We start from the raw sequence: 12,400 nt of genomic DNA on the forward strand, positions 1-12,400 counted from the left end.
TTTTTTGTGTTTACTAGTAGAACTAACGAGTATCAAAATATCTGCCACAATTCACACTATAGCTCTAAATGGCAACCTTGTCAAGCAGAGGTGTCCAAAGTGCGTAGAAATAAAGTAAATAAATACATTTAAAAATATATACAATGATCCCTCCTTTATTGCGGTAAATTGGTTCCAAACCCGATGGTGATACGTGCATTTCTGTGAAGTAGAATTTCTTTATTTATAAATTTGCTTAAATATGCATATTTTGGACTAATAGTAGGTCGTATTCAACCACAAAACAGAATGATTTAATAATTAATATATTTTTGAAAAACTGTGATAGAGTGAATGCATGAAATTTGAACTGCGAAATGCTGACGGACGACTGTAAAGCAAAAAGGCATCATGTGAAGGAAAAAAATCAGTCCATTTTCTATGCCTCTTCTCCTCATTAGGGTCGCGGGGGCCTCAGTTTTCCCTGAACTTGCCACTTAAACTCGTCTGTTTGAGGCACGTTGGGGCTACACAATTATGAACTCATGTGCGACTGCATTAGCAACCATGAGGTCATGTTATTTCATGAGATCGTATACAAGAGTTGCTTCAAAGCTTCTGCTTAACACAAAGATAATAATGCTCAATTTTGATTGACACTGTCTGGGAGGTGTTAATTCCATCATATAGCTCAGGGGTGTCCAAAGTGCGCCCTGGGAGACATTTGCGCCCGCGGCTTGTTTTTTATTGGCCCACGGTACAATGTAGAAATAAAATCAAACCCAAAAAAAGCAAAAAACAGAGCAAAAAGGCAGAATTTGGCGAGGAAAAGCTGAAATATTGATACTAATAGGTATATACCGTTTTGTAGCCTTTGTCTAAAATTAAAAACAGTGCCTGGTGGCCCCCTGCATCATTTCATTTTTCAGTGTGCAGTCTTAACGGGTGGTTCATTCAACAGTCTCCCAGCAGCACAGCTCTCTGACGTGATACCATCACACCTCCACTGACACAACGGAAACACACTCAAGTCAATCTCCAAGTGGCCTGCGGCTTCTTTGATTCTTTCCCCTCAGTGGCCTAGTGGGAATGATGACAGATTTTTATTTTGCTCCTGCTGCTATACTCATTACAGGCCAGTCTCCCTTATATCGCTTAATGATTTTGAGCCGCTCTTCCAGTGGATGGCGACTGGGAAGCTTATAATGGGCCTCGAGGGATAGCAGAGTTGTAGGCACCTCCTGCTAACTCCTCTCTTTATCCACTTAGTGTAGCAGGAGAGAACTTTATATATCTCCAGTTGCTCCGTGCTGCCTTTGGCTGACTCATAAGACAGTGAATATGTGGAAAAAGCAGCGCACTTCTCAAAAAGTGTGCACTGACTTCAAATGCGTTCCAAATGATAAGCTCACCAAATATTCATATAATTTGGGCTTTTAAATGAATTTATACACATTTTATTTCCTCTGTTTAGTTTCCATTAGTATGGCGAACCAAAATGGCCCGAGCAGCACGGTGATGAAACATGCATGAGGACGTGTTTTTAAACACTACTCCAACACGTCTTTTTTGAGTTATAAAGCCGACAGATTCCATTGACTTTCAGGATTGTGGTGCTGAGCTCTGTATACAGTAAAAACACGCTGCTCGATGTTTCTTCTACGAGCTGCTTTTACTCTCAAGCGCGTCGATAGCTGATTGATCAGTTAAAAAGCCAGCAGTTGCGCAAAAAAAACAAACAAACAAAAAAAGACGGTGCAAACTTCAGTGTGTCCATGGATTGATCGTACACAGCAGGGAATCACTAAATTGTAGCTGTGGGATTTTTACCGGGAAAAACCTACTCATTCAATGAAGCCACAGCAGAAAATGATAAGATTAAAAGCAGCAACACCGTGGTCTATCTAGTCCCTTTTTTAGGATGATATTCTTTATTATTAGAATAGATCCCCGCTATTTGCGGGGCTTACATGCCGAGGCTACCAGTGAATAGCGAAAAAATGGGAACGCTCATATAAAAAGACACTCTAGTGAAGCCTGGATTATGCTCTTGCATTGAGGCGATGCTCCTCCCCCTCCGAAACCCCACGCGTAGCTTGGCGCTGGCATCATTTGATTTCGGATCAACATTTGCAATAAAAGTACAAGTTCCAGCACTAATAACGCTCACCTACTCTCCTTAATTGCCACTGTTCGCTCGTGACGAAGGAAGCTAACAAGATTAAAGATTAAGTCCTAGAATATGCCTCACACACTCAAACACATTATAAATCTTAAACTGTATAGGTGCTCACCACTAATTAATGATAATGACAGATGACTGATGCAATTTCAGTAATGATTTACGGTTTTTTAACAAAAATCTGCAAATTTGCAACAACGCAAATGCTGATACATACTGTACATATTTGGGGATCCACTGTATTTTCCAAACACAAAGTATAATGAGCTTTTATTCGGACAGAAAATTGTTTCTATGCCCAAACTGGCCAGGTAGTAACTGTACTGTATACCACGCGCCCTGTTGATACTACAAGTCCCAGAATGCATTGAAACAACTGGGCCTACTTCTATTGGTAGCAGACAGCCACAGACATAGATAGACGCGGCATCGAGTGGGTTTGTCCACTGCGGCGATACGTCAACGTCGCCGCAATATTGGATGTGTTAGTTAGGCACCAAAAACAATGTATTTTATCTTTTCACATTTTTGGTGCCTAACTGTTAACTGTCCCAAGTAGCCTATATTAGTGCGTGTGTGAATGTATAAAAAAGAGGAATTAACTTAGATTTCTTTGTAGAAAGGCGCTTTATGAAAGCAAGTACATTTACTTGTATTCATTTACAATACATCCAATATGGCGGCGACGTTGACGTACGGCTCAGCGCTCAATGCGGCGTCTATCTATGTCTATGGCAGACAGCCACATGTTCGAATAAATTAGAAGTAGTAGTAGTAGAAGTAGTGCTTTGATAACACAATTCCGTGTTTTAACCAACTTAAAGACGTTATCATTGTGTTTTTGTCTATTCTCTAACTTGTGTAGCTAGTTAGCGAGCGGCTATTAGCTCACTTAGCCAGCTCTTGCGGAACTGTGAAAAGGTTAAAAATGATTAATCTAAATTGTGAATCACATATTAGTTGTTTGATTTATCGTTAGCTTTGTTTTTATTCTGAATTCGTGACTGTATAACTGGTGTACTTGATTAAATGTGCAAGTGATTACTTGAACTGTATTGTTTGTGTACAGCCACTCGCGTGCACGCGCCTGCTTAGTGTGCGCGTGCCATGGCTCTTTAAGTACCGCGGACAGCGCATCACTTGCCTCCATGAAGTGGAGCGCCTCATTTAAGGTACAGCGTCTTTTTTTCTAAACTTTCAAACCCCCATTGCTACTTTTCCCCAATGGGTTTCGCTTGGATTTTAGTTGTTTGGATCTACCCGTCTTTCCCGATGCAGCAATAGAGAAGCCCTCCGAGAACAGAGAAGCAGACTTCTCCAGCTGGAGGTGGAGAGATGCCCGGGGCAGAATGTGCTCCAGCCGCAAGATCCTGTGGAGCCTTCTCCTTCTGTCCGTGGTGGAGGTGGGCCTGGGCGTGGCGAGCATCGTGCTGGGAGCCGTTCGCATCAGCTGGATACGAGGGGAGCACAATCCACAACAGGGCGACGCTTCGCCGGTGTGGAGCGGACTTTGTGTAGGTGAATTCCTCACTTTTTACTTTCAAAGTAAGAGCGTCTTGTTATTTGCCCACTTCTGTACACTTAAGTGAGGTTTACAGTGCATTGTAGGCAATTCATTATGCGATAAGGATTTTGGCGACTAAAACAAAGTGACAATGTCAACGAAACAATAAAATCCTTTTTGCCCTCAAAAGTAGATAGGTCAAGATATGCCAAGCTAGTGCTTCTCATTTATTCTTTATAAAAAAAATGTTCATGCTCCGTCTGATTTGAAATACTTTAGAGAACCTGTAATTATTTATTTATCTGTGCAAACCACTGTAGGAGTTGCTGGCATCGTTCAAGCATGAACAAAGACACCAAGATACCTGCCAACCTTGAAGACATTTTCTGAGTATAGTCCCCCCCCCCCCCCCCCCCTCCACACACACACACACACACACACACCTCACCGCACCCCCGCAGATGAGCCCACCCCACTACTTGAGAAGCGCTCCTCTGCTTACCTAATATATCTTAATAAATCATTTTTATTTGTACAGTGGCCGCCGGACCACACCTCCGACCCTGCTGGTCGACGCTAAGAGCGTACTGTTTGTGCAGTCGTCAGAGAATTTGTTTAATCTTTTACCTGCTTTATTATAATTATTATAGCTTGAAATATAAGACAATGTTTTCATATTTTGGAATAAAGCTATGTTGTTCTCGGTCAATGCTGACATTTTGCTCTTCTCTTGAGGACGTCAAGGCATCAACTGTTGCTTTTGGCAATACAGTTGCGGTTTGAATTTCGCGGTTTCACCCTGTCACAGTTTTTAAAGAATGTATTAATAAGTCATGCTGTTTTGTGGTTGAATGCAGCCCATTATTAGTCAAAACATATGCATATTTAAGCTAGCATTATGTTGTCTAAATGTATTGCCTAAAAACCATTTTCAAGCATAAAAATGACAAAATTAAGTACAATTCAAATATAAGGCATTCAAAAGAGGCACTCAAAGATGTTGACAGGATTCTACACTAGTCACTAGGTGTCAGTCATTTTGCTGTAATATTCGGTGAGACACACAAGCACCAGACTTGGTCGACTGAACAACCGGGTTTTATTGCAGGTTTGAGTTATCTCACGACAGGCACAATAATCCCTACTAAAAACAGGCTACTGTTGCCACCGTAACCCACGGCGAGATGAAACTCAACTCTGAACCCCCAACGTCACTTCCTGTCCACCAATCAATCTTCTCCCCTAGGGAACACGTTTACAGCAACACACATGAGCACAAGTCTTATTCATGTCTTAAATGGCTTATTTTCTCTTATGTCTATTACATTGGCTAATACCAGTGCAAAGGTGACTATAGGGGTGTTAGTTTATGTTTAGAGGGCTCTAATAATGTTAAAAACCATGTTTAGAAGGTTATAAATAGGTTTTATATACTCTAACTACGAAAATATTCCATTTACAAATAAGGAATTGTACTTCGCGGACCAATTAACAGCAATAAATGAGGGATTACTGGATACCAGTCTCCATTTACATGATTGCAATATTTATACATGAGGCTTAGATGCATTTTGATCAAAAATGAGAGAATACAATTCTTATCACGTGTTTTTTTTAAAGACAGCTCCATTACCCTCAATTGGAAACGTAAATAAGTTAGCTTTAGCTTTTTTTCCCAACCATTACACATTGATTCTGGTGATCAGATGTTCTCTGATGAGGAAATTAGGGGAGATGAGGAAGAATTAGGGAGTAAGGGAGTGATATACTGTTTCTTAATGCTTCAGGCTACTTCAACTTTATACTCCAATTCAAAACAATCCTGATAAAACACCCAAAAGTAGCACCAACACTAACAAAAAGCGTTTTCCAGAGTCACTTTATTAATGTATGCTACTTGCACATTATCGCTATCACGGTGTTGTTTTGGCAAAGGTGCAGCAGCGGTGCACAGGCCAAGAAGCCCCCCACTGTTGATTGGTGAGTGTGGTGTCACATGACTCACTACAGGTCACTTTGCTTGTGTGTAAGGGCGATGGTTGACTTTTCAGTGCTCAACAGCAAAGTCGCCTGCTCGGAATAACTGCTTACAGCTTGAATTTACAAGACAAGAACATACCTATTTAGATTTTTTCAGTGTGTCAGTGCTGATACCGACATCCCTGCTTCTTAATTACAGGACGCAGCCTTCGTAATGAGGACATCCCCCCAATAATATACATGTAGATGCTGCTCTCTTCAGCATTTGCACTGATACCAACACTCAGCTTTAACATTTGTTATTGTCTCTTTCAGTTTCTGCTTTGTGGGATATGTGGAGTGTTGTGTGCTCGAAAGAGGACCGGCCTTACTGTAAGTTTTTTCTTTTTTGTCTTCCGGAATGTTATTTGAATGATCTGTCTTTAAATAGAGCCTGTTTGTGCTACGGCAAACAGGAAGAGGACTCCAGCAGCTTGACACATGGGGAGTCTTTATTATTATTTCATGCTTTTTAACCCACTTGTGTCCCTTGTTTCTTAATTGGGGGATGTTTTATACGGTGCTCCCCCTCCATTGGCGAGTTCCACACGCTTACAAAGGAAATCAAATAGCATTGTTTTTGCCACTGTCACCCAATGTAGTGTACTTGCTTATACAAATGAATACAAAAAAATCTTACCACAAAATACACATTCTGTAAGTAAGTAAATGAATAATAATAATAATAACAATAATAGTAGTAGTAAACTATCAATCAAACAATTTAAATAACAGCACAGTTTGCATGGGGTAACGCTGTCCATAAGCTACATTTACACTATGCAATAACTATATCAAAAACTACATAATAATAAACATAACTATAGACAAAAGCTATGGAGCATACCTATATGCAACTATATGCAAAACCAGACTTATTTGATATTATAATTTGTACCCTGCTTTCCATTTGAATCAACGTGAGCTTTTTCGTTTTCAGAGTTCATAGTAATTACTACTTGTAGTTTGGATTTTGTTTTTTTACGATTTTGTGGCGCCCCCTGGCGGCCACGGCACCCCATAGCATTGCCTGTATTGCCTGATGGGCCAGCCGGCTATCATTTCATTCAGTTGTTCATTCATTCATTACAGATCTAAACTGATTTTGCCTTTATTAGTAAGCTGCACACACTACCGGTCAAAAGTTTTACAACACCCCAATTTTTACAGTTATTTCTTGAAATTCAAGTCTTTCGAGTCTAATGAATAGCTTGAAATGAGGTAAAAAAAAGGAGGAAAGGTTACCCGAAACTGAAAAAGAATGTGTATTTCAGAATTACACAAAAAGGCCTGTTTCAGGGACTACAAAATGGGTTAATAAATTTAAGCTGTTCTGCAAAAATGGAGGTTGATCAAGCCTTGGCGGTTGGTGCAACTAATTCCTACATGGAGTACTTACTGCCTCCTCTGTCTGCATTAAAACAGTGTTCGGAACACACTGTGGTACAATACGCTCGTTAACATCAGTTGAAGAGCATTGTGCTGGAGAAAGTCATTTGTTGCTGCAAAAATGGCAGGAAAAATGGAATCTATAATGGGTGAGAGACACTGAAAAAAAACACTTAAAAATTAGGTTTTTCCTCCAGAGAAATTGGAGCGTCCGAAAACTTATGACCAGCATAAACATTTTAAAAATGATTTTTTGTATTAATAGCTTACTTTTGACATCAAAAGTATGACTCACCAACCATTGGTGGGTTTCAAATGCCTTTTGTCTAACAAGAAGCATTTTTATTTATTATTTGTATTTCGATGTATTAATTATGCTGATCATAAATTGGCTGGATTTCTAACTTTTGACACTTAAGAATAAGAATAATTTTACATTTATATCGACACAGGAATGTAGGAATGTTTATTATTGAATTGGGCAACCAGTTTTATGGCAGAATGTCTTCTCAATACGACAGCAACGATGTATATTATATGTATATTTACTATCCACTGGAAATGAGTCAACACACAGCCATTATTGTCTAAATAGCTGGCAGCACAAGTGACTACCGTGTTGGCGGTATCGTCATGGTCTGGGGCTGCATGAGTGCTGCTGACACTGGGGAGCTGCGGTTCATTGAGGGAAATTGTACTCAACTGTGACATTCTGAAGCAAAGCAGGATCCCGTCTCTTTGGAAACTATACATCGTTCCATTGAAACAAAGCAACATGTTCGTCTTGTAAAGGCCAAAGATGCATGTCAAGGTAGTACACGTGTGTGTGTGCTGTCCTGTGTGTGTGTATCATGTGTTCTGAAAGAGACGTGTGAGGAAACCAGAGGCGGCAAGCAGTCACCTCTCCTCCGCATCTCTTTCAAGCCCTCGTCTTTCTCTTCCACTCTGCGTCTGCGCTCGTCTCGCTAATGACCGAGCCATGCCAGTGTATTGTAAAAGTGCACTTATTGCCTCTTTCTCCATCCTTTTACTTTCATTTCATTGCTGCTATCCTTTTCCTTTCAATATTCGAACCGTCAGTCACTCCGTCAGTCTCCCGTGGCGCGATGATGGCATCAGCTTGGTTTTGGACCAGGGCTCCTGCACGCCTCGCAGGGTAAATGAAATTGGAGATGCCCTTTTTCTATGCAGTTAAAGGCAGTGAAGGCACCTCTGCTCAAAACAATGAGCGATAACACGCTTGTGTGCACGCGCATTCACAATAAATCCACTGTTCATTATTTTACTTGCAAAACAAAGGACCTGCATTCATTTCATCCTCACATCCCACCGCAGAAATGATGAGATTGAAATTTGCTGTCAATACAAAGCAAATAATAATAAGTAATATCCGATTTAAGCGACCACAGCCCTACTCAAAGTGGTGCTGTAGGCAAGACTTCATATGACGCACCCCCTCCCTCCATCTGCGATTGACATACTCTTACGAAAGCTGTCTTTCAATTGTAAGATAATGTGTGACCCAATACAAAAAAAAGAAAAATCCTGTAAACAAGTGATGAAATAATCCTAGTGATACATGATAAATACAAACACTTTAAATGACTACACAGTTTACACACAATAATCCTACGTTATTAACCTATGTACATTTACACTATGCAACAGCTACATTAAAAAAATAACATAACTAAATCCAAAAGCTATATAAAATACAGTACCTACATACAACTATATGCAAAACTACGTCCAAAAATGTCATTTGTAGTATTATGAATTGAGAGTCGTTTTGCTTTTGAATCAATGAATGCATTTTAAGAATTCAGAGCAATAACTAGTTTTAATATACAGTACGTAATTATATTGAAGGTGAATTTTTTTCCCGATTTTTGGCACCCCCTGGAGGCCACGGGGCTCTTAGCATGTGACTATATTGCTTAATGGGCCAGCCAGCTCTGCTGGGAGCCATTTGTAGGATGCAGCTCTGTTTTTATCGGCTCTCAGGGGATATTTTATACATAAAATTGACATGAAACATTATTAAGAGAAAGAAAGAAAATATTGAATGTTTGAACCTTCATCAGTTTAGCGTATGCTGAGCTAAGCTGGTGTAGCGTGTTAAATGCAAATAACATGAAAAATGTGAATAATCCTTATCCGAAAAAGTTTACATATAAGTGCTATAGGCTTTTTATGAATCATCCATGCTGAATGTCTGATCCCACAGTCACACCATGAGCTGCTGTTGTTCACAAATGAGCCTGAAGTGTAACTCATATCATCAGTTCATAATGAGCAGCTGCCATTTATAGCCAGCTAAAGGGCAAAACAGTCGATCGAAAGGTGGGCTCAATCTTTGGCAAGCAGTAAATGACTCTTCCTTCACTACGTACAGCACTTTAGCAGGTCTTGTATCAGGGTTTGGCAGCACGTCTGCCTCCCAGCCACGTGCTTTGGGAATTGGGATTTGAATCCTGGCTCGTAGCTCTCTGTGTGGGGTTTGCATGTTCTCCCTGTGCTTGTGTGACTTTTATGAAAACTCTCCACAGCAGGGGTGTCCAAACGTTTTCCACCGAGGGCCACATACTGAAAAATGAAAGGGCCGCTTTGGTATTTTGTAAAGGAGGAAGTTCTATATATTTAAGAAAAAAAATGCATCTTAACTTTGCGATATAGGTGAAAAAGTGTATATTTAGTATAAACTTTGCTCTTTTATCTTTTTTTAAAATCATTTTTGCGTTTTTTTTCTTGTCAAGCGTTTTCTTCTTGTAAATGTTTTTATCAAAATATTTTGAATTTATTCTGATAATATTAGAAGTTTTTACCCAGCCTATTTTCGAACAAAATTATCAAAGTTTATTTTGTTTCGTTTGTTACGACTTGAAAAAAAAACACAATTAATTTATTTTTTTAAAACACAATTTAAAAAAAACCGTTTAAACTCTGCTGCACTAAAATTACGTTCTTTTTGCTATTAATATTTTTACTTTATTCCTATAAAATTACTGCTGTTTTTTCCTTTTCTGCTATTGTTTTTATGCCTTTATTTTTTAAATAATATTTTGACCTTATATTATTATTATTATTCCAAAAATTACAACTTTTTTTGTTTGTTTTTATAAATCTTTTTTTTTTTACAAAAATACTTTTTCTTTAATATTTATGCTACTAAAATAATATACATTTTCCTCATAATATTACAACCTTATTCTTGTAAAATCACATCATTTTTCTTGTTAGATTACAACTTTTTAATGTTTTGATTTTTTTCTTGTAAAATCACTGCCAATTTTTCTATTGTTGCTGTCGAATGTGCCGCTAGCCGGTAAAAAAAACAGCCCAGGGCCACACTGTGCACCTGTGAAAGGCAAAAAAAAAAAAAATACTGAGTAGTCCGTCAACGCAACACACAGTACATATAATTACAATATACCGTACTGCAAAAACTGAAATGTAAGCATTATTAAATGTTTGAAATCAGTGTCAATCATACCTATTTTTGACTAACCAGATACTTTTGTCTTATCAGGCACTTTATTTGTTGCTTAGCTTAAGTAATATGTATTCAAATCTGAGATATAGTTCTTAAAATAAGCAAATAAGCAACAGAACAAGAATATTTGACTTGCCAAAACCGTATTTTACTTGCTCCAAAGATTTTTGCAAGCCAAATTGTTTTGATACACGGCATATACTGTTTATCTGACATTTTAGTACATATGACTGAAGATAACCAAATGTCTTGGTCAAAAATAATCTTGATTTCAGATATCTAACCCTGCTTAAACTGTACAGTGGAACCTCATTATTGTCAATACACTCCAAAAGGTTATAAGAAAATGAAACGTACGAACACAAAGGCAGTTTTTCCCATTGGCAATCATGTAAATACAAATAATCCGTTCCAGACACCTGGAAAATGTTTTTTTTTTTAGAATAATTATAGTTTTATATGCAGGAAACAATGCAAAATAATTAGAAGCGACGAATGGACGGGACTTTGTTGTTGATGCGGACTTCCCATAGTGTTCCTCACCCCCTTTTGTCAAACTGATGATACTTGTTACTTTCTTTGGCCCCCATGGCGGGTTATGATTTTTGCGGAACGATATAGTACAGAGCAAACAGATTAGTTTGTTACGTGCAATGCTGTACAAAAGCAGAGGCAGCATATTAAAAAAAATCTTCACCTGAAACGTGTACGAAAACAGAGGTTTGACTGCATTCTCACTTCTCAACCATGCTTTTCCTTCATCGTCTTCTCTCTTGGTTTCACAGATGATTTTATTCTCAGCATGTTGCATCTGTGGTCTGATTGCCGGCATCCTCAACTTCCAGTTTGTCCGGGCGCTGAGTAAACGACCAGATTCCATGCAATCCATCCACCTGGCTGCCATGACTCTGGCCTGTCTGGGTAAAATGGACGAAAACACAACCCTACACAACACTGTGGCATCTAATTAACGTCTACTTTCCTCACTTGTCTATAAGGCATCTCCTCATGTACATTATCCACATGGCTGACATGTCGTCTCGCAAGCTCTGAGCAACAAAGGATGTTCCTGGAGAGAGAACACTCCCTGCATCATTCACACGAGCTGACCGAGAAGGTATATTCATTCGCTTTGCATTGTGTTTATATTTTTAGTGTTTATCTGTTTTTATGTGCCGTGAAATAAGATTTTAATCGTGTATGTGTTTGACAGGACGTCCTGGACAACTCCAGTAATGGCGTCCCTCAAATCTCCTACAATGGACACACAAGTGCGTCACCATGACGACGTGAACTGGAACTTTAATCTCTCGCTGTCAAAAGCTAAATAAAAGCATGGGTGCACTTGAGGCTACAAATGCTTAGACATATACTCTAACTTTAGCAGGAGGCGGACTCTGTGTGCAGCCAGTGAAGTGAGATTTTTTTTTTTTTGAAACCTCCTCAGATCAAACCAAAGAGGATGCGACATCATCAATCCTTTACATTAACAAAGAGAATAGATGGATTCTAGTGCCTCAAAATGACAAGCACAAGTGGACCTCACTTTACTGTATGTGTCTTTATGGACTCATGGAACGCAAAGAGTGTGATAGCCTCCTGTAAATGTTTGCATTTGTTTGTATTGTCATGAGATATTAGTATGCTTTTAAAGGACAATTCAGTGATGCACAATATATCGCGTGTATACGCACGTTGGTCATAACATTAGGTACACGGCAAAATCTGATGGGAGCTTCAAGACAAAATATTCGCTATAACTTGTATTGGTTCGCATTAGGTAAAGTGCAGGTGTACCCACTGAAATGGCTGGTGAGTCTATGTAGGGCATATG

At 39.1% G+C, this 12,400-nt stretch overlaps 1 protein-coding gene across 3 annotated transcripts; it reads left to right on the plus strand.

The window, feature by feature from the left end:
* Positions 1-3,152: 3,152 nt before the first annotated feature.
* LOC129173335 (transmembrane protein 196) lies at positions 3,153-12,388 on the plus strand. Of its 3 annotated transcripts, XM_054764137.1 has the most exons (6): positions 3,153-3,333; positions 3,440-3,675; positions 5,961-6,017; positions 11,352-11,487; positions 11,565-11,683; positions 11,780-12,388. In XM_054764137.1, the coding sequence occupies exons 2-6, from the start codon at positions 3,511-3,513 to the stop codon at positions 11,849-11,851; spliced, it is 549 nt and encodes a 182-aa protein (XP_054620112.1). In that variant the 5' UTR covers positions 3,153-3,333; positions 3,440-3,510; the 3' UTR covers positions 11,852-12,388. The 3 variants fall into 3 exon arrangements, with proteins under 3 accessions (XP_054620112.1, XP_054620111.1, XP_054620113.1); XM_054764136.1 differs by having other exon boundaries at positions 3,153-3,675; XM_054764138.1 differs by lacking the exon at positions 3,153-3,333 and having other exon boundaries at positions 3,577-3,679.
* Positions 12,389-12,400: the final 12 nt, after the last annotated feature.

The sequence above is a fragment of the Dunckerocampus dactyliophorus genome, chromosome 20 (genome assembly GCF_027744805.1).
Source record: "Dunckerocampus dactyliophorus isolate RoL2022-P2 chromosome 20, RoL_Ddac_1.1, whole genome shotgun sequence".
Lineage (NCBI taxonomy): Eukaryota > Metazoa > Chordata > Actinopteri > Syngnathiformes > Syngnathidae > Dunckerocampus > Dunckerocampus dactyliophorus.